Genomic DNA, 25,414 nt, shown 5'->3' on the forward strand with positions numbered 1-25,414 from the left:
AGCGGTTGAACATATATAGTTATATGTTTAATTATCGATATATTGTGTAGAGTACTAGAGTAAATAATGCATGTTGAACAAATTAAACTCATGCGTATGAATCAGCTGTTTGTTCTAATTAAGCTCCCATATATAACTAATTAAATCTGTATAGATTAAGTTGCGTATAGTATGTATAACATGCCTAAATTCTTATACGTACCCGGATTGAATGTTGTATATAAATTAAAGCGAAGTAAGCGAATATTTCTAGTCAAACATAACATTAATACTTTCATCTTTCGAGAAAAAGAATGTGTATTGCAGGGTATGGGATGATGAACCAATAGTAGATCGATATCAAATCAATAAAACACAATCTCGACTTGCAACAATTCAAATGTACAATATCTAGGTCAAATTAAGTAACCAATCACGTTCACCCAATTTAGAAATACAATGTAATATAACTTTAATTTACTAAGCTAGCTAGTTGCAACATTTATTACTTTATGTCCTAGTAATTAAAGTACTCCTTCATATGAAGTTAATTATAAACCTATAACTGCTAATCGCATTAGTTTTCTATATATTAGTAAACCTGCTATATAACTGCTAATCTGTGTTTCAACTTTATATATGTAGGTAAAACGAATGAGTTTTTGGTATACATAAGATTGAAGGGGGAAAAAAACTTTTGAATAAATCCATCGTTTTTTTTTTTTTTAGTATCCGGTTAAGAAGAGGTGGTTTGCTCCATGAAATGGACACTTGGCATTTGTTGCATGAAAGCAAACGCATGCACATACGCCCGCCCGCATAAGAAACATTTGTCACTGATGTCATAGAGTACTACTGTTGAAATCGTCAAAACACAATGCGTAATCAACTAGATAGCTACCTAGTTCTATTCAAACAATCAAAATCTTCTATAAGTTATATATGTTTACGAGAATATCGATCGCTAAAAGTGAATTTGTGACATATTTGCGTATACTTTATCTTTGAAATTATATAATGCTTCGAGTACTATATATATATCTTGTGACATTAAGTCTTACTATTTAAAAAGGGACTTCTTCCTTCTTCTTTTTTTTTTTATAACAAATTTATACTCAAAATGTTCCCAAGTTTCCGTGCTTAATTAACAAAACCATAGTTGTCACAAAGTTAGCATTTTCATTAATTTGTGGCTTTGTATCATGATTTCTGGCCTTGTTGTTTGATACACATTAATTACCGAGCCTTAATCTGCTTGCGAAGAAAGCCGAGTCTACTTTGGTTGTCTTTTTAGAAAAATATAGTCAAGGTTTGTTGAGGTTTTCAATTCCTTATGACGCAATATATATATATATATAGAGAGAGAGAGTCCATATATCCTTGAGACCTTGAATATATTAATTAGACACCGTCCCTTTTAAATCGTAAGAAAAAATCTATGTGCAAATATATGACAAATAAATTGTAATTGATCCAAATTAATCTGTCATTTAAAAAAAAAGTGACAATAATAATAAGATAGGAAAAATAGGAATATAACCCATATTTTGAAATATATAGGAAAAATAGAATAGAATTTTAACTAGCTAAAACATCAATAAAATCGCAGATAGCATCTACAAGGTAGCTAGGATGAAAAGGAGATCAAACACAAAGATGACAAGTTATAAGATCGATAGTAAAATGTAATCCGGGCAATTTTACTATATTCATCATTCTGATCTCACCTCGATCGCTCATATTGATTTGAGAATCTTTTCATGAGAAGTACTATTCGAAATAATGTAAATTTGATATGGACAACGTACGTACTTCTATGTTCGCGTCACAATTTTGCATGAATATATCTATAATGAACTTGAAGTTCAAGTTGGAATCTTTAATGATCGATCGAAAGTTGATTTTATTATCTTTCACACCAATACTTTTCCAATTGAATTCGGTCACTTAATTGCTAGCTAGTATTACTACTCTGTAGTACGTTAATCATTTGGATTGAACTCAATATATTGATTATTGACGTTGACTTTGCAAATTTTTCAAAAGAAATCAATAATAATCATTCAATTAAGATATTAGTGCAATTTGAATATGTAAATGTCTAATTAAATTGTAATTGATCGACTGTGATATACATTGCACAACCACTATATCTTTGAACAATTAATGATTGTTTTTTAACAGTTTAAACGACTACAATAATGATACTAACAATTTAGCTAACACTATGACTACAACGGGTATTGAACCCTACAACAAGGACCGGTACACCCCCTGAATATTGGTGAGGCTCATCCAAGTTCGAATCTAAGGAGATGCCTTAAAAGGGTTACTATCCTATGTTTTCGATATAGAGCATTCCAAAAGTCCCATTCACAACAAAGTTCAAATCCATAACTTCCTAGACAAATTAACGGAAAACTCCTAAACTAATAGACTAATTAAGGCCCCATTGGTTCACGTAGCAATTGAAGCCTGCTTATGTTGATTCGGCCGCGTTTTGTCTCTTACAATTGAGTTACAAGATAAAGTTGATACGGATGTCAATATTTAAGAATATAAGTTTTAACCAAACTCGATTAAGTTACTTAATCTACCTATTTAAGGAAATGGACACAACACTGCCATTTTCAAAAATGCTAATGTTAGATCCATTGAAAACAATATATGACTTATTTTATAAAAATCGATGTAAAAAAAATGCATGGAACCAAGTGAATCAATTAATTAAAGAGACACTTGTCTAGTTACTTCCAACAAGTATTTACAAAAACCATTTACAATCATGCTAAGATTTTGATTGAATCATCATAAGTGTATTAAAGTTTGGATAAAGGTGAATAAGAAATCATATCACAACCGGCATATATGGTACAAGTACATTAAAACGAGTAGTCACTGATTGGGCCACGATAGCCTGGAGTGATATATAGCAATAATAATTTTTCCATCAAGCCATACAAACACGACATCGATATCAATAGTGAGAGTGGGCCACCGGATCAATCACAACCCGCCACGTGTCAAGTTAACACCTGTGCGGTGAAGAATGAACTTAAAGCTTCATATTCCTCATAGTTATTGGGCCTTCTACGTAGCCTACAAAAGGGCCCACGTTACCAATCCAAAAAGCCATTTTTTATTTTATTAAGATTGATGTTGCCGGGCCTGGTCCACTTAATTGAAATGGGCTTTAAATACAAGCACTACGATTGAACAAAATGGTGACATCTGGCATCAGTCACGTGGATGTTTGACACGTATAGGGCCCAATTGCGGTCCCTTGAGTTTTCATTTAAAATTGTTGTTGACTTTTACGTGCGGGACTAATCTGTTAATTATTGGGGCCAATTACATGATAAAAGTCAAACCAAAGTGAGAATGGGCCACTCACATATATGTTACCTTTGTAGTTTTGTACTATGATAGTATGATGCATAAGGTTTTTCTTGTTCATACCATTTTATCCTTATTTAGGTAGTGTTGAACTTCACTAATGTTCACATATATACAAAAGGTAACAATCCTAAAATTATTATTATTTTTTTTTAGTGCCATTCATATTAGAGCTATATTATAGGTATTAACATATCTATATTTTTATATTACTATATAAACATTATACCTCCATGTTGAAAAGTTAAGATTTTTGAGGCATGCGAAATTAACATTTTACTTTTAACGAGTTAACTTACACAATCATTTCATTATCTTCAAAAAGATATCCACTACTCTTTTAAATCAGATATCATTATATCAAATACTTACACCACTTGACGCATCTACCGCCACCAACGGTCGTCATTATCGTCACCATCCGTTGATACCACCACATCAATGTCACTGTCATCGCCGCTGCATTGCGCGGTTACCATGCTCGTTAATTAATTAAGGATTTGACGTCTAAACGTCGGTTCTTTTTTCTTTGCCTTCTTCCATGGGCTTGGCAAAATCAAAGTGGAGACATATATAACATCCTTACCGACTGTATAATCCAATCTCTTTAGTTCATATTATAAATATATACCGACAACAATAGATGCATCAAACACGGTAGTATTTAACATGTGACTATGTGAGTCCTTTATAATCCTAGCTTCTTTAAGTGTGAATTTGAAGTCCTGCTAATGTACGTATATAAGATATGAACATATGATTGATAACCCTTTTATATTCAAACCTTACCCATTGTTGGCAAGATGGATTCATACCATAACCCAAATAGATTTGTAAATTTGTTGATCGTTGTTATTGAGTTAAAAATATCCATAGTAGATACGTAAAGAAAATGATAGAATAATTGATAAACAAGAAATTTGTACAAGTATTTAGAATTTTGTCCGTATGTATACAGTTAAGTTTTTAGATATGTAACATTTGCGACTTTTGACCTATGTTGACTTGTAACGAAACGAAATTTAAGGTATGATTAAATGATAAATTCCGGAACATTTTGACATGTTTTAACGTAACGTTGAGTTTAAATGTGTTAACGGATTCGTTTTGGCATTTAAATGATTAACGAATAGCTATTTGTCGAAATTAGCGGAGCGGGAGCCACTTTTGGACCTCTCTAGGCCGGCCCCCAACCCCCACCTCACACCCTCCACTCATTCATTCTTTCACAACTCTCTTTCTATTCTATCTCTTTTCTCTCTTTCTTTCAAAGCAAGACCAAACACCCCTTTTTATCATCATCTCCTTCTTTTCTTCTTTAAAAATCCGGATTTCAACTTGTAGTAGTAACAAAAGTGTTAGTGAATCAAAGTATAACAATAATCTCTTGCAAAACTTCAAGAAATTTGGGTTATAAACATGTTCATTCTTCTCAAGAACTCCAAAAACGGATTTGAAGCTCCAGGACGAATTGGTAAGTAATCTTTAGCTCAAAATGTTCCTTTTAATTAGTAGATAACTTCCTTGTGTTGGATCTAAATGAATTTGGGTCGATTTAGGGTTTCATTAGGGTTTTGGTTGAATTTAAGGTGAATCCAGATTTGTATGATGTTATGAATCGAATCTATGATAGGGTTTTGTTTGTTTATGTCAAATGATGTTGGTTTGTGCTTCAAAACATGTCTTGAACCTTCCATGGTCGACTATGGGGTCAAAATGGGTGTTTTTGGGTCATTTATGGTGATGAACGGCTGTTGTTGGGTGCAGATTCTTCTCACAGCGGCGCAGTGGGAAGGGTCAGACCCCACTGCGGTGCAGTGACATTTTTCTGGTCACATGTCAATTTCAAACACTTATAACTTTTGATCCGTAAGTCCGTTTTAGGCGTATGACCTATCGTTGGAATCGTGGGAGAGTCTACTTTATCATGATATAATCCTTATAGCTTGAATCCACTGCCATTTTCAAAAATGATGTGATAAAGTGTCCTTGTTCATATTCGGTTGAACCAATAAGACACTTTAGGGTTGTGACGTAACCGAGTTAAGTCCCAATTGTCCTCTAAGGTTGATTTTCTCTTCTAGAACCTATGTAGGGTTTAACACGTGATTTGTAATGTATATGTTTATAGGTGGTGTACGCTAAGCGATTGTTGGACGTTATAACTCGATTATAACTTGTACTTAGCTTGCATATCCAATCAAGGTGAGTTTCGTAAACCCTCCCTACTCAATTGAGATTCGGGCTGAAAAGTGTACGTGCTTGTTATTGTCGTTTAATCGATTGATTGATTGTTTGATTAACTTATTAACTTGTTGCTCGGTTAATTATGCTTCCGTTTATGAATACTTGTTGTGATTTGGGTAGTTGTACATACATGGAAGACGGTTATACTTTCAATGAATAGGAGATGTGGTGGGAAGGCTGCGGGTGACCCTGTATATAAGCATCAATGATTCCTTGAAATTAGAATCGTAAGAAGTGTATGTGCATTGTGTTGTTGATTGATGGAAAACGTTTTGATAAGGATCGGGACATAGGATCTCGCATGATAACATTTTCCCCCTTAACATATTATAGATTTGTGATTGTGATAACGATTAAGTCCATGTTGATGGCATAGCGATAAGCCCACGATTTGTGGCATAACTTTGCTATTAACGATATTGTTTAACATGTATATTGAATATGAATGCTTAGTTGTAACGTAACGTTGATATTACGCATTTGAAATATATGTAAGTCGTGCCGTGATATTACGCATTTGAAATATATGTAAGTCGTGCCTGGAACGTATTTTACGCATTTAAAATATATGTAAGTCGTGCCTGGACGTAGTTTACGCATTTGAAATATAAGTAAGTCGTGTCTGAAACGTATTATACGCATTGTTTATCATATAAGTCGTGTCGGTTTATCACGCATTATTTATTATGTAAGTTGTGCCATTATAACTATAATTGAACGTAAACGTTGACTTGTATTGATTTGTGATAACGTGAAACCTTTTAGGGTTTCCTTGGAACGTGATTAAGTATTCTAATCCTCGTATATCGTTAACGGTTGTTATCCCGACATACTTATTTCCTGTTACTTGTCCCTACGAACTCACCAACTTTATGTTGACGCGTGTTAATACACTTTTCAGGTGACAGGTTAGCTCAAAGATGTATTGGATGATTGATTGCCTGATTTTGCTAGAATTGGATTTGGACTTGGACTTCTTGGATTCGTGATTCATTATTCCAGATTAGGGTTTATGCTTAGATGTGATCCGGTTGCTTGCACTACTAAATGGTTCGTATGGATTTACTTGATCCTTTTATGCATTTAGTTTACTCTAGATAATTTCTATGTCGTGCTGTGTTTTTCTTGTGATACCCCATGATTCCGCCTTGTTGGGGTGTTACAAGATATTTAAATGTTTTATACGTAGTACTAATATATTTTTAACATGCACTATACATACAATCTTACCTTTTAAAAGAATAAAAAAAACAAAATCTACTGTTAATTTAAAATATGTCAATTATTTAAAATATATCAATTATGAAATTGACATATCTAGGTGAACACAAGTATTTTTTTTCCCGAACATTCATTCGGTATGCGACATCAGGGAAACTTCACCGTATAATGGTGAAGCCTTGCACGTACCGTAGACAACGAGATGTTGACCATGGGCCATTATAAGTATTCGGAGGAAAAAACCCCAAAATTTGTCATCCCTAATGATCAAACTCAAGACCTTGGGTAAAACCTTGAATGCCTCTAACCAGTTGGACTACCAACTATCGTGTGTTTGTGAGAGTTTTTCTCTCTACATTTTAGAGTGACAAAAGTTAACTCATGAGGACATTAAGTTGAGGACTTATTCTGCGAATGGACTCTCTAGTGTCGATCCATTTAAAAATAATGTATGTTACACTTACCGTAATTCGTGAGTGATTCACTATTTTCAAACAAAAGTGTAAAAATAATTAAATAAAACGATCAATTACATGTATAGATATTAAGTAAAACAAAGAGATCGAATATCATATCGTTTTTCTTATCGTGTCTCATGATTAGATACTTTTTATAGTTATATTAAGTCCGTTTTCTTTCCCTAATTTTTTCGCAATGAACATTTAATTTTTCAACTCAAGTTGAACTATCTTCTGTTCGGTCTCATTTTAACTTCTCTGGATTAGAAGATTCGTATAGCTATGTTACCTCTTCTATAAGTTGCCCATCAATTTATAGTCTATAATTGGCTATTTCGGCTAGAATTACGTAAATGAGTTCATACCTAAGTTTTTGTTAACGTCTTAAGGGTGTCGCGTTGTCCATTTAGTTTTTTGTCTTTTTTTGTTGTGACATAGACTTCGGGAAGCATCGCATCTTGAATTCTTTGGTTCGTATATAATGTCTTTCATTGTAATCATTGAGAGGTGGCACAAGATAATTTTAAAAAACTACAAATAATAATTATAGTTTTAATATGAATAAAAGTTAATTGTTTGATCATTGAGAGGTGGAACAAATTTTTTGTTATGTTTATAAGTCTATCAAATAATTAGCACATCCAACATTTTCAATATATATTATGTTAGTAGACATTTTTGCTTCTTTATTTGATAACATACGGTGCTATATGTACATATATATATAAGTCTGTTCATGCCTGAAAAATAATTCGTCACAAATTATTTTGATATCTTTTCATGCAGTTAAACACATAAAAATGTGCCATTAATATTTAATCATGATAGAAAAAAAAAAGAGTTTTTCAAGATAGGATAAACTTTTTCACAATTAACGTAAATAATTTATTATAAATTGCTTGTAATACGTAATAATCATGCACGCTAATAAATATCGATTCAACTGACTTTTCAGATTTTTACATTTTTTTAGCTCTCTTTTTATTCTTCATTTTTTGCCTGAAGTTTATGGATTGGAACTTAATATGTTAATTGACTTAAAAGGTGAAAACTAACAAAGATATGATACATAGGGATGATATCTGGATAACTGGATAAGGGATCTATTGAAATAAGATTTCTTCCATCAAAAGAACTTTGAGGGGCTAAAAGTTAGCTAGAAGTGTAAGAGTGTATTCTTGAGTTTTTTTTAAAAGAAAAAAAAGTGGAAGATTGGATAGGGAAAAAAAGGATAGAAGATTAGATTTATAAAAGTCATTCTTAAGTTTGAAAGGAAAGTGAAAGAAAAATAATCGAAACAATCGCCGGAAACCTCCAACCACCGCCGGAAACCACCCTTTCCACTTGCAACCACCCCTTCCACGCAACCACCACCGGAAACCTGCAACCACCACCTGCAACAGCCACCGGAAACCTGCAACCACCCCCTGCAACGCAACCACCACCGGAAACCTGCAACTACCACCTGCAACCACCACTTCCACGAGTTTCCTTCCAAATTAGACCAAATGGCCAGAAAACTTTTGGGGGAAAAAACCTTGATTTTTCCTTCCCTTCACTTTCTTTTCTTTTGAAAAAAAACTCAAAAATGCGAAAAGGTGATTTTTCTTATCTTTTCATTTCTTTTCCTTTAAAAAAAAACTCAAGAATGCAGCCTATAGAACAATAACGCCAAGCCCAATAGAACCTCTTTGCTAGCATTGTTTTTTAGTCATTAAGTGTTGAATGTATTAAGTGGCTGAATGTATAAATAATGTCTGTATTTATTAAGTAAAAAAAATATGTAATTGACGGTTTTTTTTGTTTTAAAAATCAAGAAAAGAGATCAATTTTTTTATACCCATGGATCCCTCATTAAGACCGACTGAATACTAAGGGACGACGTACTAGGTTAATTATTAAATAACAGGAGGACTGCTACCTTGCATATGGTGGTGTATCGTTTGTTGGTACTGTGAGTTAGCTGAGGAGAGATTGACAGATCATATGTTATTTTTTTCGTATCTTCTCTTTGGGTTTTTATTTTGGTCATGAGAGCTGAATTACAAATTATTTCAATAATAAAGTAAAAAATAATGTCAAGAATGGGATTCGAACCCATGCCCTTTCGGACCAGTACCTGAAACTGGCGCCTTAGACCAACTCGGCCATCTTGACTTTTTGCAAATTTCTCACAATCTTAAAAATTCAATAATATACTAATCGTCATATAAATAACAAGCTTTATATTACCGGTTATGGGTTTAAGATATATTCCAAACTTTAAAAATCTAGTGAGAGCATTGATCATATTGTAGTGACCACTTTGACACGAATCCTATATCATTTGTATATGTCTCATCAAAATTCTATACTTGTACTATTATTCCATAATAATTAAATCGTCAACTTATTTATAAGTAAATTACATTTTAATTCTATTAATATAATTTAAACCAACTAAATTATGATACATGCAATCGACAAGAGACTATGTATATGTTAAGATGTTAACGAATAGAGTAAAACTATTAATTCTATTAACAACCTGCCCTTACTACTACTTCCACAGTTCCACTCATAGTTTAAAGACTCTAAACCATGGAGGCATGGAGCTGGTACTTGATTCGACGGCTATTTCAAACTAAATGTTTTAGTTTGGATATATCTACTTCCATCCATTAAAAATGGTGAAACGCCACTAATCTAAAGACGTTCTTTGCGGTTTGTGCTACTATGCGTCCTTACTCATTGTATAGTGCAAGTTAAGTTTGGTCATATTAGCAATGCCGACTTAAGCTTTTTGGTGCCCTTAAGCGAAATAAAATTTGGGGACCTAGTTTACTAGCATACAAATTAAAGTAAAAAACAAAAAAAAGTACGTGACTCAACATGTTGTTCTGAAAGAGATGCTATGAAACCTGCTACTGTGAAGACTTCAGTTTGATCCCAATTAAAATGAAACCATTATGAGCGACTAATTATTACTTATTATCAGGCTAATTATTACTTATTATCAAGAGGCAAGAGTTATTGGATTTATTACTACAATAGCAATAGCCGCTTCGTTTTCTAATAATGGTATTAGCCCAAATATGTAAAATGCATTTAAGCCCACTATAACAAAATATAGAGACTTCAAAAATATGGGGGCCCAAAATGATGGCTTGCCTCTCAGTCTGCCGGCTTTGCATTGAAGAATTTTAGCATTGTCATAAACTTTCAAAACAGTCAAAAATTAGCTAGTCTTGTCGCATTCCCTATATATCAATATGACACATTACGTCATTACCTAATTTAGGGGTGAGCAAAAACCGAACCGAAAAAACAAAAACCGAAAAAAACCCGACAAAACCGAACCGAAAACTGAAAACCGAACGAAATCTATTGGTTTGGTTTTTGTTTTCTAAAAACCAAACGGATCGGTTTGGGTTTCGGTTTCATATACCAAAAAACCAATCAAAAACCAAACTGAACCGAACCAAGCAAAATATAATATAATTTATTTTATATCTATATCATATTACATTTATATTTATTACTTATAATTTGTATATATGTTAATAGGGGTGGGTTATTTATAGTACAAACATTTAAAAAAGTACAAAAAGTATATGTGTAAGTTAAGTTACACATACTTGTTCCTTCCATCTCCGACCAACACCACCACTACCATGATCATCTCCGACCACCACCATGATCCTCTAGCGACGGCGACCATCTCAGGCGAGACTTACACATGTGTAAATTAACTTTCCGGCGAGAATTAGGTTCATTTTCGGGTGGATATGGTATGGGCCAGAGGCGCTCATCCGTTCTAAGCTGATTGTTAAAGGACACATATGGGAATCGTATGGATTTGATGCGCGGTAATCCAAGAGATGGTGATGGTTTGCTACGGTACGGGTGACGCCCTTGATGACGACGCCGACGTTGTGGTTGGGGTGGTCGAAGATTATGGTGGTTGGTGGTGGTTGTCTCGCGAAGGAAAAAACCTAAAAATTTTAAACCCTAAAATGCTAAAAAAGTTGTACTTACACATGTGTAAGTCTCGCCGGAGATGGTCGTCGTCGCCGAAGGATCGTGGTGGTGGTCGGAGATGGAAAGAATAAGGAAGAAAAATGAGGAAATACATTATACTTTTTGTATTTTTTCAAACCTTTGTAATAAAAATAACTTTTCTGTATGTTAATATATTTAAACTTTTTGTCTTTGTAGTGTACAAATCTATATAAATTGTATGTTTTAGATGAAAACGTACAATAAATCAATTCATTTTCTAAAACTTATATCAATTTTAACACCTATAAAAATATAATTTGTTAATAAAAAACATCTCTATATTTTAATTCCTATATCACATTTTTTTCTTAAAAATTGAAAATTACATTTATAATATAATAAACAAAAAAGTAAAAAAAAAAAAACGGAACCGATCCAAACCGACAAACCGAACCGAACAAAAACCGAATCCAATGGTTTTGCTTTTCTAAAAACCGAATGGATCGGTTCGGGTTTCTATTTTAACCAACAACCAACCCATACTCACACCTATTACCTATATATCAAGAATCAAAAAATTCAACAAGAATGATGTTTGTGAAGCTGTAGTACATATTGAAAGTGTTGGATACCATCTTCAAAATAACATTTTGTTGGAAACGATTTATTTTCTTTGCATAGTGTGAGCACTCGACGAAGAAAAAGAAAAAAAAAAAAAGAGAGAGAGAGAGAAAAGGTATTGTTTAGGTGACCAAAAGAGTGATCTGTTTAGAATCCTAAGGAAAAGACAGACCAAACCTGACCCATATCATCACTTTAATAATCACAATCATCATCATCTCATCAAGATCCCAAAACAATTTTCCTCTTCATTTATTCAAAACAGTGACCACCATATCTCAATACCCCACGCCCACATCACCATACATACTACAATATACACTAATCATATATATGTCACACATAACCATGTTTTAATCCCAATAATATCATCATCATCAAGATCTCCATTTATATTCACTCTCAAGATCTGTAAGTTTTGATTTGCCTTTTTCTCTCATCAAGATCATATTTTTTTCGATACCCTTTATACTCTACTAGGTTTTAATGCTGACCCAGATCATAAAGTTGTTAACTTGTTCATTTTCTTGAATGCCCACAACTTAAAAATGCAATCTTTACTACATAGGGGAATGCTTGTTTTAAAATGCCCATTAAGTGTTTGATAAAATGCCTAGCTGGATGTAGCTAAATGAATTTATTATCATGACCCCATTAGTTATTAGGCAAAAAGTTTACAATTGATTTGGCTTGTAGTTGTTAAAGATCTAGTAACTATGTAGGGCCTTGTACTAAACTTAGGAATTAAGATTTTGATTTTATAAAGATAATTAATGCAGGTTACTAATGGCAACTAAAGGAAATCCAGGGGATAATAGAACCAGAAGATCGTTTTCGATATTTATAGTAGTTGGTTTATGTTGCTTTTTTTACTTGCTTGGTGCGTGGCAAAAGAGCGGGTTTGGTAAGGGAGATAGTATAGCTCAAGAGGTGACGAAAAGTGCCGATTGTAGTGTGCTTTCGAATCTAAATGTTGAGACTCACCATGGTGATGGGATTAGGCAACCACATGATTTACTAGAATATAAGATTTTTCAGCCCTGTGAAGATCGGTTTGTTGATTATACACCGTGTCATGATCAAATGCGTGCAATGACTTTTCCTAGAGATAATATGAATTATAGAGAGAGACATTGCCCTCCTGAAAATGAGAAGTTGCATTGTCTTATTCCTGCCCCTAAAGGGTATGTGACCCCATTTCCTTGGCCTAAAAGTCGGGATTTTGTACCTTTTGCTAATGCACCCTACAAGAGTTTGACGGTTGAAAAGGCGATCCAGAATTGGATCCAGTATGAAGGCAACGTGTTTAGGTTCCCAGGTGGAGGAACACAATTTCCTCATGGGGCCGATGCGTATATTGATCAGTTGGCTTCTGTTATCCCGATAGCTAATGGAATGGTTAGAACGGCATTGGACACTGGCTGTGGTGTAAGTTGTAGATCCCCTTCTTCTTCTTTTATATGTTATCTGTATTTATGTTTTGTTTGTTTGTTTTGTTTTTGTTACATTTGTGATTTGTGTAGGTTGCAAGTTGGGGTGCATATTTATTCAAAAGGAATGTGATAGCTATGTCATTTGCACCACGAGACTCACATGAAGCACAAGTTCAATTTGCCCTAGAGAGAGGTGTTCCAGCAATCATCGGCGTTCTTGGAACTATAAAGCTTCCATATCCATCAAAATCCTTTGACATGGCTCATTGTTCTCGGTGTTTGATTCCATGGGGCGGAAATAGTAACCTCATGAACTCTAATCTTTGTTTTAAATAATGGTATTAGAGATTCATATAATAACTTAATAATGAAATTTTGTGCTAGGTGGAAGGTACATGATGGAAGTTGATCGAGTTTTAAGACCTGGTGGCTACTGGGTTCTTTCTGGTCCTCCGATTAACTGGAAGGCTAATTTTAAATCATGGCAACGACCTAAAGAAGAACTTGAAAAAGAGCAGAAGAACATTGAAGACATGGCTAAACTTCTTTGTTGGGAGAAGAAATACGAGAAAGGTGAAACCGCCATTTGGAGGAAAAGAGTCAATAAGTCCTATTGTCAAGAACGAGACTCACGTGTTACCATGTGCCAATCCACAAATCCAGATGATGTCTGGTATAATTCTGAATGCTGAAATTCATATTTTTGACTATCAAGCAAACACAAAAAGGTGGTTTTTCTAACAATCAATGACCCATGTATGTCCATGCGTAGGTACAAGGAGATGGAAGAGTGTGTAACTCCTTATCTCGAGACAAACAATGCAGATGATGTTTCGGGAGGTGAGTTAAAACCTTTTCCCGAGAGGCTTAACGATGTTCCTCCAAGGATTACTAGTGGGATGGTTTCTGGAATTTCTGCTGATTTATTCCAAGAGGACAACAAGTTGTGGCAGAAGCATTTGAATGCTTACAAGAGGGTGAATAAGATCATTGACTCAGGGCGTTATCGTAATATTATGGATATGAATGCGGGTCTTGGAAGTTTTGCTGCTGCAATCGAGTCTCCTAAGTTATGGGTGATGAACGTGATGCCAACGATTGCTCAGAAAGACACTCTTGGAGTGGTTTTCGAACGAGGTCTTATTGGCATATACCATGACTGGTAATACTAAAACCTTTATTACTTCCCTATTGAGTAAATTGCATAAAAGGATAAGGGAGTCACTTTCCTCTGATTTCCAGCTTTAATAACACACTTGATTGTGAGTTTTCACCCACAAAAAACCTAAAGCTTTCAAAAATGTGATAAAAAACTTTAAACGCTCAACAAATGTGATTCAGGGTAAATTACACGTGGCTTTCCAGTCGAAAGGATGATGTGGCCGCTGCGTTGTCTAGTAAATCACAAGATTACCTTAATGAGAAACTTTTTATAAATTTAAATTCAAGTCTTTTTGTAAGTCAAATCAAGTGTGGTACTTAAGCTAGAAATCAAGTGTGTTACTTAAATTAGAGATTCTTATCTAGTGAATGCGAGAAGAAGCAGTATGCTTTGTAACGACATATAGGCTTTGGAAAAATTTGTGCTTGATAAAATTAGGGTTGGTGGCCCATTGGTAAGGTCTTTGACCTTGAGGTATTTCACCATGGTTCGAGTCCCACTTCCTACATTTGTAGGGGTCGATTTTTTTGGGAAGAGGGGAGGGGGGGGGGGGGGGGGTCGAGAATCCTCAGACATTCGTGTAATTTAGGAATAGAATAGATTGCCGTTCAAAAAAAATGTCATCTTTGCTATTGTATTACCACAATTCATTTTTAATTTGCTTGTTCTTGCAAACTGTGGTGTCTCATCTTACCTGAGTATCAGATAGATTAAACATAAATTCAAACCTAATGATCAAATTTGTGCATTAGTCTCCCTCCCATTATACACTTTTCCTTATCTCCTTTTCCAGGTGTGAAGCATTTTCAACTTACCCAAGGACATATGACTTAATCCATGCCAATGGTCTTTTCAGCTTGTACAAAGACAAGTAAGTTGCTTACACATCAGATTCAATAAGCACTGTTTGTTTGACAAAAGTACAAAACTGAACTTTTTGTAACCTGAGCTTATGAAGGAGTTTTTCATGGCTGGCATATATGCAGGTGCAATTATGAGGACATTCTTTTAGAAATGGACAGAATTTTACGGCCTGAAGGTACTGTGATAATACGTGACAATGAAAGAGAAATTCTGAAGGTGAAAAAAATCGTGTCTGGCATGAGATGGAACACGAAGATGGTGGATCATGAAGACGGGCCTCTTGTTCCAGAGAAGGTATTGTTTGCAGTTAAACAATATTGGGTTGTGGGTGAAAGGAACTCGACAGCCTCGAGATGATGCAGGAAGATGATGTAGGATACAACGTTTAAAGATATTGTTTGTTTCTGTTTGGAAACTTGCAACCATTAAGAGGAATGGTCAGTTTCCATCTTAATTAATTGTACCAACAACTTGAACTTAGTTTGAGATCTAGTGGTGAGTATAGCTCAGGGTTGATTAATTAAGAGTTTTTGGATACCATGATTGCCTCATGTATTTTTTACTCTCTTACATGTAAGTGCTATAAAAGTTTTGAGTTTTATTTTTGTTAACCATGTTCTTAGAAGCTTAAAGGTTTTGTTTAATTAGACTTTAATTTAAACCATAAGTCGAATTACTACTTGTTTGCCAGTTTCTTGGTCAACTCTTTCTTGAACCATATTATGAACAGGCGTCCCCTTCACAATGGAGAGTGACACAGCTCAACAATGTATTCTCATGACTTTCTAGTGAACCTGCATTTTGTTTTGCTCACCAAGTGTAAGATGGAAAATCGTATCACCTAATGATATAAGCCTCTGAACAAAAGTAAATGGAGGCAATCATATTTAGGGCATGTTTGATTTAGCTTATTGAAGAAGCTTATTAGCTTGTTAGTAGCTTAATAAGCCATTTTTCCATTCAAACAGCTTATTAGCTTTTGACTTATTAGCCTTAATAAAGTTTTTGCTAACAAGCATAAGCTCAAACAAATAAGCTAACACAGCCTCCTTTTGTGTAACATTCGTGATTTTTGACTTATTTGACGTATAAGTTAAACGTAATTAAATGAGAATGATTTCATGGATTAATATGAATTAATGGACGTTTTGACATAGCGTTAAGTTAATTATGGCTACGGCTCTTGTTTTAGCATTTAATTGGATAACATTTAGCTATTTGTCGAAATTAGCGGAACGGGGCCTCAAAAATGAGACCCCTTGGCCAACCACCCTCACACACACACACACCACCAATCACTCATCCCCTTTTTCCCTTACCTTATCTTATCTCTTCTCCCTCTCATGCAATTCCTTTTTCTTCTACTTCACCGACCAACTAGAAATCTCCATGAATCCATCATAAATACATCAAATCTTGTGTTTTTAATATCAAACTAACTAAATTTAATAACCCTAATAATAAAAATCATTATTCTTCGAAGGAACTTAGAGATTGAAGGTGTTTATCCAAATTGTGCCCTAAAATCCGGATTTACAAGTCTTGGAGTGTTTTGGTAAGTTAAAGCTATCCCAAATTCATCATTCTATGCTTAGAATCATGTTTCTAGTTCAACTTATATGGATTCTTGGTCAAATTCGGGTCAAGACCCATATGGGTCAAAAATTAGGGTTTTGGTTATGTAATTTAGGTCAGGAACAATTTTGGGGCTTTCTTTGATGATATGAACGGATTCTTAAGTTGGGTTATGTTTAATTATGCCCAAATTTAGTTATTTACACTTGAAAACGAGTCTTGAAGCTCATTGGGTCGGTTTTGGGTCAATTAGGGTTTCATTAGGGTTTGAAATGGGTCATGATCGATTTTGGACAAGAAATGATGTTAGGGATCGAAACGATTTAGTGGGTTATTGTTGTTTATGATCAATTTCGTCTAATCAAGCTTGAAAATGAGTTGGGGTCGAATTTAATGTCAAAACCCGTTTTCAGAAAATCTGGGCTAGTGAGGCCCACTCACTTCTGGTGCTACCCACTGCTTCAGTTTTTGTGATCGGTGGAATTCCAGTGCACCCCACCAAATTCATGGTGAGGCCCACTACCTGCTAGTTCTGATCAAAAATCATTTTGGTGCGCCCCACCAAGTTTTTGGTGAGGCTCGCTATCTGAAGTCTACCTTTTTGCTTCGTTTAACTTCCGTACTTGATTTTTTGGTAGCCTATGGGTTACGGGAACTTACTCAAACTTTCTTAGGGGTTATGGCATGACGTAAACTAGCTAAGCCTTATTGTTTAGGGTACTTGTGTTGACTTGATGCTTGTGAAATAGGTCGTGATCATTGTGCTCCCCGCTTACCCGCTTAGTCACCTACTACAAACGCTTAAGGCAAAGGTGAGTTTCGTAGCCCCTACGTTTACGTTATTTGGGGTGGAAAGTGTACTAGTTTGTTAAATGCTTGTCAGTTGATACGATTGATTTTGATGTTGAACGAGATGATGATTACTTACTTGTTTTGCTTGTTCACGTGATTGCATGTGTTATGATTACGCATTGTTCATCATGTAAGTCGTGCCGGTTTATTACGCATTATTTATTATGTAAGTCGTGCCAGGAACGTATTTTACGCATTGTTTATCATGTAAGTCGTGTCGGTTTACTACGCATTATTCATTATGTAAGTCGTGTCAGGAAACGTATTTTATGCATTGTTCATCATGTAAGTCGTGCCGGTTACCACTATTGTTAAACGTTGATTTGTGTTGATTTGTGTGGACATGATTAGGTATCCTAATCCTCATGTAACATTAACGGTTGTCATCCCGACACATTTGATCTCTTTATCTAAACCTACGAACTCACTAACTTTATGTTGACACGTTTTAGTACACTTTTCAGGTGAACAGGTTAACCAAAGACGTATTGGGTGATGATTGATTTAATTGCATGCTAGGATTGGACTTGGACCTTATCATGGATCCGTGATTCATAGTTCCCGCTCATGGGTTATGCTTAGGATCATTTACCATCTTTTGAACTATTATTTTGTAAACGTTTGATGGGTGTGCTCCTTATGCATTTTTGTATGATCCGGTATTTAAAATTGACTGATTGTATGGATTTCCAATCCTTTTAAATGCATTTAGACTTGTCTCTACTTAATTTCCATGTCGTGTTGTGCTTAGTATGTAACCATCATGATTCCGCCTTGTTGGGGTGTTACATTTTGTATGTCCAAATTTGGTTTTATGAACATGCTTGATAAACATAATAATGCTTGCAGAATACATGTAGGACCATACAGACAGAAATGGATATATGTTCTTCCTGATCCAAACTGAACTAACATACTTGTGTAGTGATGCAATTTAAATTTGTTGTTCTTAGAAGAATTATTAAATTAATATCTATGAATCCATCTATCTATTCATTAAAGGGTCCTTTTGCCCTTTTTTTTTCTCTCCCCAAGCCCAATTTTATGTCAACTGAAACAATTAAAGGACCTTTGTAGTAAATCAACAAGCCACGGGTTCAAGTCTTATTAGAGACAAGTAGCATAAATATATCGTGATATATGTGAAATATATTATTTTTAGAAACAAAAAAAAACACACTTTCGTCTGAAACTTCTGAAAACTATCAAAAGGCGCATGGTTGGATAGATTGAAGGATCGAATTGAAGTATGGTACATATACTTCTTGAACCAGCTTACCCGAATGCAATATGATTAGAATCCTATTTTATCATTAGCGGATCTGATTAACAAAACTATAAAGCTAAACTTGAAATGACTAAGACAGATACAAAATGTCGCCCTTAATATTTAAAACGTTCTGATAGTGTTATTGCTATATATGAAAAATGGTAATATAAGTAGCGAACTATTAAATATCAACAGCTCAATTGTGGTGTGTAGCTAAGTCACTAGTTACAATCAATCGATTAATACACAACTAAGCGCGAGAATATTTGTTCAACACCAATCAATAATAAAACCTACATTCTCGACTACACTTACTCCTCGTGGTCCATTCCCATATGCCTCGAGCCATAAATACTCGATGGAACCGCTTGCACCCAATACCTTCAATTCCATCATATATTCTCCCAATAGGAATATATTTAATTTTGGTACCCTATCACATTTATAGCATACATATCTTCCCCAAACTCAAGCCACAAATATAATGCATTGGACCCATCACAACCTCTTTGATACATCCATTTTTTGCCTTTAAAAGAAAAAAAATACTCAACCAAATAGGTAAAGTTTCATTTCATTTACTCTAGCTACTTAATTGTACGAGTTTGTCCTTGTAACTTTTTTTTTTTTTTTTGTTCATACTTGAAATATGGGAACCGAAACCAACCCAAATGATCTTCGTGTAGCTTCTTTTTCTTACTACCTTAAACCTATTGAAGGTGTCACAAATAAATTAGATGCTAGTGAAAAGTTTAACAACATGGCGGTTTTGGATTTTCAACAGCTGAAGCCGAGTATGTTTACAGCAAGAACTCCTAGTATTTCTTCAGAAGCGAGCAGTTTTAGCAACAACCAAGGGGCATTGTTGCAACGTAAAACGAGTGGTAAGAGATGGTTTTACGGCTGTGCGGGTCCTTGTTCAACTAGAAAGTCTGTTTACGTTCACCAGAGCGTTAAAAAAGGTGACCCGTTCGCATTCCCAGTCCTGAATCCGGCCTTGGAGATCCTAACAACAAATATTCAAGATGAAAAGATCGAAGAGCTTCCAAGGATGTCACTTGAAGTATTCGGGTCTAAGAATTTAAACAAAGGTGACATAGCAAAAAACCTTGTGAGAAAAATGTCTATTTTGACATGGGACGCGATCCCAAAGAGCAAAGAAAGTGTAATATGTGATGACATGGCGAGTGAGGCGAGTTCAGATTTGTTTGAGATAGAAAATATCTCAAGAGCTGGATGGCAACCGTCTGAGTCGAGTGCCATGAGTCCCTCAACTCAATACGCTCCTAGTGAAGCTAGCATCGAGTGGAGTGTTGTCACCGCAAGTGCTGCTGAATTTTCTTCCGTTTATTCAGGATATGATGAAAAACACACGGCTTATAACACGAAGTCAAAAACAAAGACAACCGAGCCAGTGAAAAAACCGCACAAAATACTGGCTAACGGGTTGTTGGGGTGCAAGAGTTACAACTCTGTGAAAGTAGCTGAACCAGTGTATAGACCTGTTGATAAATCGAAACATTAATTATTAGCTACAGTCGATATCATATGTATTTATGTTTGTTTGTATGTATGTGAATTAGAATGTTAATTTGTATTATGTGTATTTTGTGATCAAGTTGTGTGTACGTGTTTTAATTAGTTTGATTAGTTAAAGTAATAACTGGCCAATGTTGTCTAATAGAAAATATCGGAATTAATGATGGTTCATCTATTTGGTGCTTATTGCTTTATACATTTGAAAGGTTATTGATTTTTTCAATTGATAAAAGGGCCTACAACCATAGACAAATGCTTCACAAAGTCATGACATTTTGAGAGTTTTATGTCATGATGTCTTTTGATGTTTAACGTCGGCTAGCTAGTTCTTGTGTTGAATTGGCTTTATGTTGAAACTTGAGTTTCGGGACGAAAATGGTATGGAGTTTGTCTTTTTGCTTTATTGTGACTCTGTGAACGTGCATCGAAAGGTTTAAGTGGCCAGTGTTTGAGATCGGGGAACCCAACCATGCCATGAAGCCCAGGTAGGTCTGGTTAGACGTATAAAGCACTCGCCGTATGTTGTGATGGTTTGGGAAAAATGAGAAGGCGATATTTGGTTTGTGCAGCTCTTAATTTTTTCAATTAAGTTGTTGATAAACCAAAAATACTCTTCCCTTTTTATTCATTATTTTAAAGTTCTCCATTTGAATTACCTATAAAATCTAATTGAAATACTTATAATATCTCTAATGAACTTAATTTATAACATCTAGCATTAAATCTTAAATAACTACATTACCCTTTTGACATCAATTACTTTTACATTAATTATCACACTGCTACCGTCGCCGCATTACACTGACATAAGAATAGTTGGATTAAAAGCATTTTGGTGTTGCTAAGAACAATCACATTAAAAGTTGAATCCCACAAAATGAAGAAAAGAAGTCACCACATTGCTTGTTTATACCAGGATGACCACCATATGATGCCACGATACCCACAAAATCCGGTGTGGTAGTGTCATCGCACCGGCCATCTCGGCACCATTTTTAGATGCTCTAATCTCAACTAAGGATAGGTCGATATATGAGTTTTATCAATTTAGTATTGTACAATAATTCTATGATAAACTAAAATGATATACCAAAAAGAAGTTTGGAAAACAAAACTCTATGATTGAAAAATCTCTATTAAGTAAAAAGTAGTGGTGTAAAACTATCGCATGTGTGGTAGCCCTACAACTGTTATCAGTGAAAGAAATAATGTGGGATCAAAGTTAACAATAGACAAAAGACTTTACGATGTCAACTAAAAGGCAAATCTATTTGCAACTTAAAGAAGAGACCTTCATGTTTGTGCTGTTTTAGGCTGTCTCAAATGAAATCTTTGAGTTCCTCAAATATCGGGTTATGTTGATCATCGATTGAAGAGACGTGTGTTCTGTAATAAGGGCAAATGAACTTATGACTCTTTATGGGAAAATCTCTAACATAAACATGGGTGATCATAAATACACCTAAAACTTAAATTTATATAAAAATTGACTCTGTATGAAAGATTTTTATCTCATTGTGGCCGGAGATCTTTATGGGATAATAGAAACAGTCTTTCTCCCATATCCCGCTAATTGATTGAACCTTGTGTTGTCATCTTATTTATAAAATCTATTTTCAACTTTTTAATTTACGTAATGATAATTATTACAGGTATAAAAATTAAGATTTTTCTTACAAGCTGAAAGACATCATTGTTTCCATTATTCATTAAATAGCGTTTTTACAAATATATACACCCCACAAAAGGTGGCTCCGACTTTTGTATTATAAACACTAGTATATAAACTGTTATTTATTGATAGAATATTTAAATATAAAAATGAATAAATAGAAAAAATACGTATACTTACCATATATAATAATAATAAAAAAAAATTTTAATTTTCGTAAAAAAATTACAAGGAATAAGAAATATGATAGATGAAAAATAATATACTCTTAAACTTTAACTTAATATAATCTTATATTTTGTGTGTAATGAATTTATTTATTTTTTTAAGGATAATGATAAATATGCCTAATAATTTGTCTAAAAGTATGACTAGTGCCTTCAAATTTTAACACATGAATTTCACAATTTCACTTTCATAATCTTTACCATTGACTTTGTCATGTATCAATTTCTCTTTATTAGGCATACTTTTAGGCCTAAATTTTATGAGACATTAATAATTTTCCTTTTTTTAATTATCTCATGGACTAAATATTTCGGGCTCGACTTTTTAACTCAAGCAGTTCCCAAAAAATCGAACTAAAGTTAGAATAATTCAATAATCGCCACTCGTTAACAAAGCCAATATTCTGCCTATCGGGGGAGTTACAAGACCCTAAACCCTTTTGTGGAGATTCCTCAATTAGATTTTAGGATTTTAGAATGGCAGCTTGTAAATGTAAAAAATCCAAAATTGGAAACATGATTGAAGATGAACAGTTCGACACTCAACTCCAGAAGTTGCAGGAAGTCCAAGATGAGATTGTAAAGGTACCACCTTTTTAACAATATTTATTTTGTTTTCAGATAACCATTTCATTTTTATCAAAGAAGTTGTGTTCTATTATGTGTCCTTAGCTTAGATATAATTATTGTTGTATATATTATATTATAATATATATTAAAAACAAAGTTTCGAAAAGCGTGTAAAGAATAGTATATTTTTTATTTTTTTTATTTTCATCACATAAGTTTCAATCTTTACATTTTTAACACTAAACTATAATACTTTTTAGTAAACTTTTTGTTCTATTTATTTTCACCACAAAACTTTCAATCTTTACACTTTTAGCACTAAACTATAATATTTTTTAGTAATAGTATACTTTTTTTTCTTTTTACTTTCACCACAGAAGTTTCAATCTTTATACTTTTAGCACTAAACTATAATACTTTTTAGTAAACTTTTTATTCTTTTTATTTTCAACACAAAACTTTCAATCTTTACACTTTTAGCACTAAACTACAACATTTCAACACTACACTTTTACACTTTTAGTAAACTTTGTATTCTTTTTATTTTCACCAAAATATTTTAACTCTTTACACTTTTAGCACTAAACTTTCATTGTTTATAATTTTCTTTTATTTTAAGGTACGGAAAAACGTGTATAGAATGGTATACTTTTTATTTTATTTTTTATTTTCACCATAATAGTTTGTTTTTTATTTTCACCATAATGGTTTCACTCTTTACACTTTTAGAACAAAACTTTTATAATTCTTAGTAAACTTTTTAATGTTTTTATTTTCACCACAATATCTTAACTCCTTACACTTTTAACACTAATTTTTTCTACTTTTTGATAATCTTTTATTTTAACTACAACATTTTAACCTTTTACACTTTAGCAACAAACTTTTCAACACATATATTAAATAAAATGTACAGGAAAACTTGTAAAGAATAATAAATTTTCTATTCATTTTATTTTCACTACAACATTTTAACCTCTTATACTTTTAGTACTAAATTTTTAAAATTTTTGATTTTTTTTTATTTTCACCACAACATTTAAGTCTCTTCCAATTTTAACACTAAACTTTTACGCGAACGACTTTCACACAAAACTTTTACAGTTCATTTTTTAACTGACAAATGTCAGTTTTTAATAATTTGAATAATACATGTTTTTTTCAAAAAGTTTATGACACATTATCTCTTGAATAATACTGTATGTTTTATTAAATCATTTACAATCGTAATGTCTCCCTGAGCAACGCCCGGGTGACATATCTCGTATATATATTAAAAACAAAATCTCGTAATCCGTACAAAGAATAGTAACTTTTATTTTATTTTATTTTATTTTGATGGGGTCCACATATTCATTATTTTTTTTACTATTATTTTTTACCCTTTTCTATTAAAACGGTTAAATTTTTATCACCACAAATTTATGTAACTTTTTCAAACCTTTTTATTTTATTTTATTTCTTTTAAAATTATTTTACACCAAAAGATTTGATTTCTTACAATTTTACACTAAGGATTTCATTTAAACTGTATGGGTTTCATTTTCACACAAAAGTAATTTTTACCCTTTTTAAAAAAAAATGGTTAACTTCTTTTCACTGTAAATTTATTTAACTTTTTTTAACGTTTTTTATTTTTATTTTCTTTTAAAATCATTTTATACGAAAAGATTTAATCTATTACAGTTTTATAGTAAGGATTTTATTTTAAACTGTACAAGTTTTAATTTCACACAAAAGTTTTAATATTTCTTTTTTCACATAGGCATGCCACCTTCATTTATTTTTATCATTTTTTTAACCACTAGATGAATACTACGTGTTCCCCTTAAAAAATTTGTGTCTTTTAACTCCCGGCTCATGAACCCATAATTATTTGTAAAACATAAACTCATCATATAATATTAAATATATTTTTATTTCATTTTTTTCTATTATTGTTTTTAATATTATACCAATCTTCTAAGAATGTCGTTATCGGTATTAATATAGTTATCGTTAATGGGCTTTGCTATTCCGTATTCAAACTTTTGGGCTACTTATTTATATTTAATTTTGGGCCATGTGTTGACATTTTAGTATGTCAGGTTAATTCAAAACTTTGGATTTATATGTAAAAAATGTCATATTTTTCTATTATTATTTGTATTATGTTCGTAACACATTTTGCCATTCTTTTAAGAGCGTCGTCTCGGTATTAATATATTTATTTATAGACGTATTTCGTTATTTCTCCTAATACAATTATCTTAATAAATTTAAGTAATTTTTTTTTAAAACATCCACATACGTAATGTCTCCCGGGCCAACGTCCGGGAGTATTGGGATTTGTGCAAAGAATAGTAAC

At 33.4% G+C, this 25,414-nt stretch overlaps 2 protein-coding genes, 1 long non-coding RNA gene and 1 other non-coding gene across 4 annotated transcripts; 3 read left to right on the top strand and 1 right to left on the bottom strand.

The window, feature by feature from the left end:
* Positions 1-9,377: 9,377 nt before the first annotated feature.
* On the bottom strand, positions 9,378-9,458 carry TRNAL-CAG. Its single transcript has one exon. It is a non-coding gene; the product is annotated as a tRNA-Leu (tRNA).
* Positions 9,459-12,086: 2,628 nt separating this feature from the next.
* LOC122588939 (probable methyltransferase PMT2) lies at positions 12,087-15,973 on the top strand. Its single transcript, XM_043761159.1, has 7 exons — positions 12,087-12,314; positions 12,683-13,331; positions 13,427-13,637; positions 13,721-14,009; positions 14,109-14,498; positions 15,292-15,369; positions 15,485-15,973. The coding sequence occupies exons 2-7, from the start codon at positions 12,690-12,692 to the stop codon at positions 15,717-15,719; spliced, it is 1,845 nt and encodes a 614-aa protein (XP_043617094.1). The 5' UTR covers positions 12,087-12,314; positions 12,683-12,689; the 3' UTR covers positions 15,720-15,973.
* Positions 15,974-16,711: 738 nt separating this feature from the next.
* Positions 16,712-18,359, top strand: LOC122586376. Its single transcript, XR_006321969.1, has 3 exons — positions 16,712-16,917; positions 17,687-17,749; positions 18,254-18,359. It is a non-coding gene; the product is annotated as an uncharacterized LOC122586376 (long non-coding RNA).
* A 1,310-nt stretch (positions 18,360-19,669) lies between these two features.
* LOC122587448 (protein PHYTOCHROME KINASE SUBSTRATE 3-like) lies at positions 19,670-20,677 on the top strand. The gene has a single exon (XM_043759622.1). It carries the CDS (start codon positions 19,709-19,711, stop codon positions 20,582-20,584), a length of 876 nt encoding a protein of 291 aa, XP_043615557.1. The 5' UTR covers positions 19,670-19,708; the 3' UTR covers positions 20,585-20,677.
* Positions 20,678-25,414: the final 4,737 nt, after the last annotated feature.

The sequence above is a fragment of the Erigeron canadensis genome, chromosome 2 (genome assembly GCF_010389155.1).
Source record: "Erigeron canadensis isolate Cc75 chromosome 2, C_canadensis_v1, whole genome shotgun sequence".
Taxonomy (NCBI): Eukaryota; Viridiplantae; Streptophyta; class Magnoliopsida; order Asterales; family Asteraceae; genus Erigeron; species Erigeron canadensis.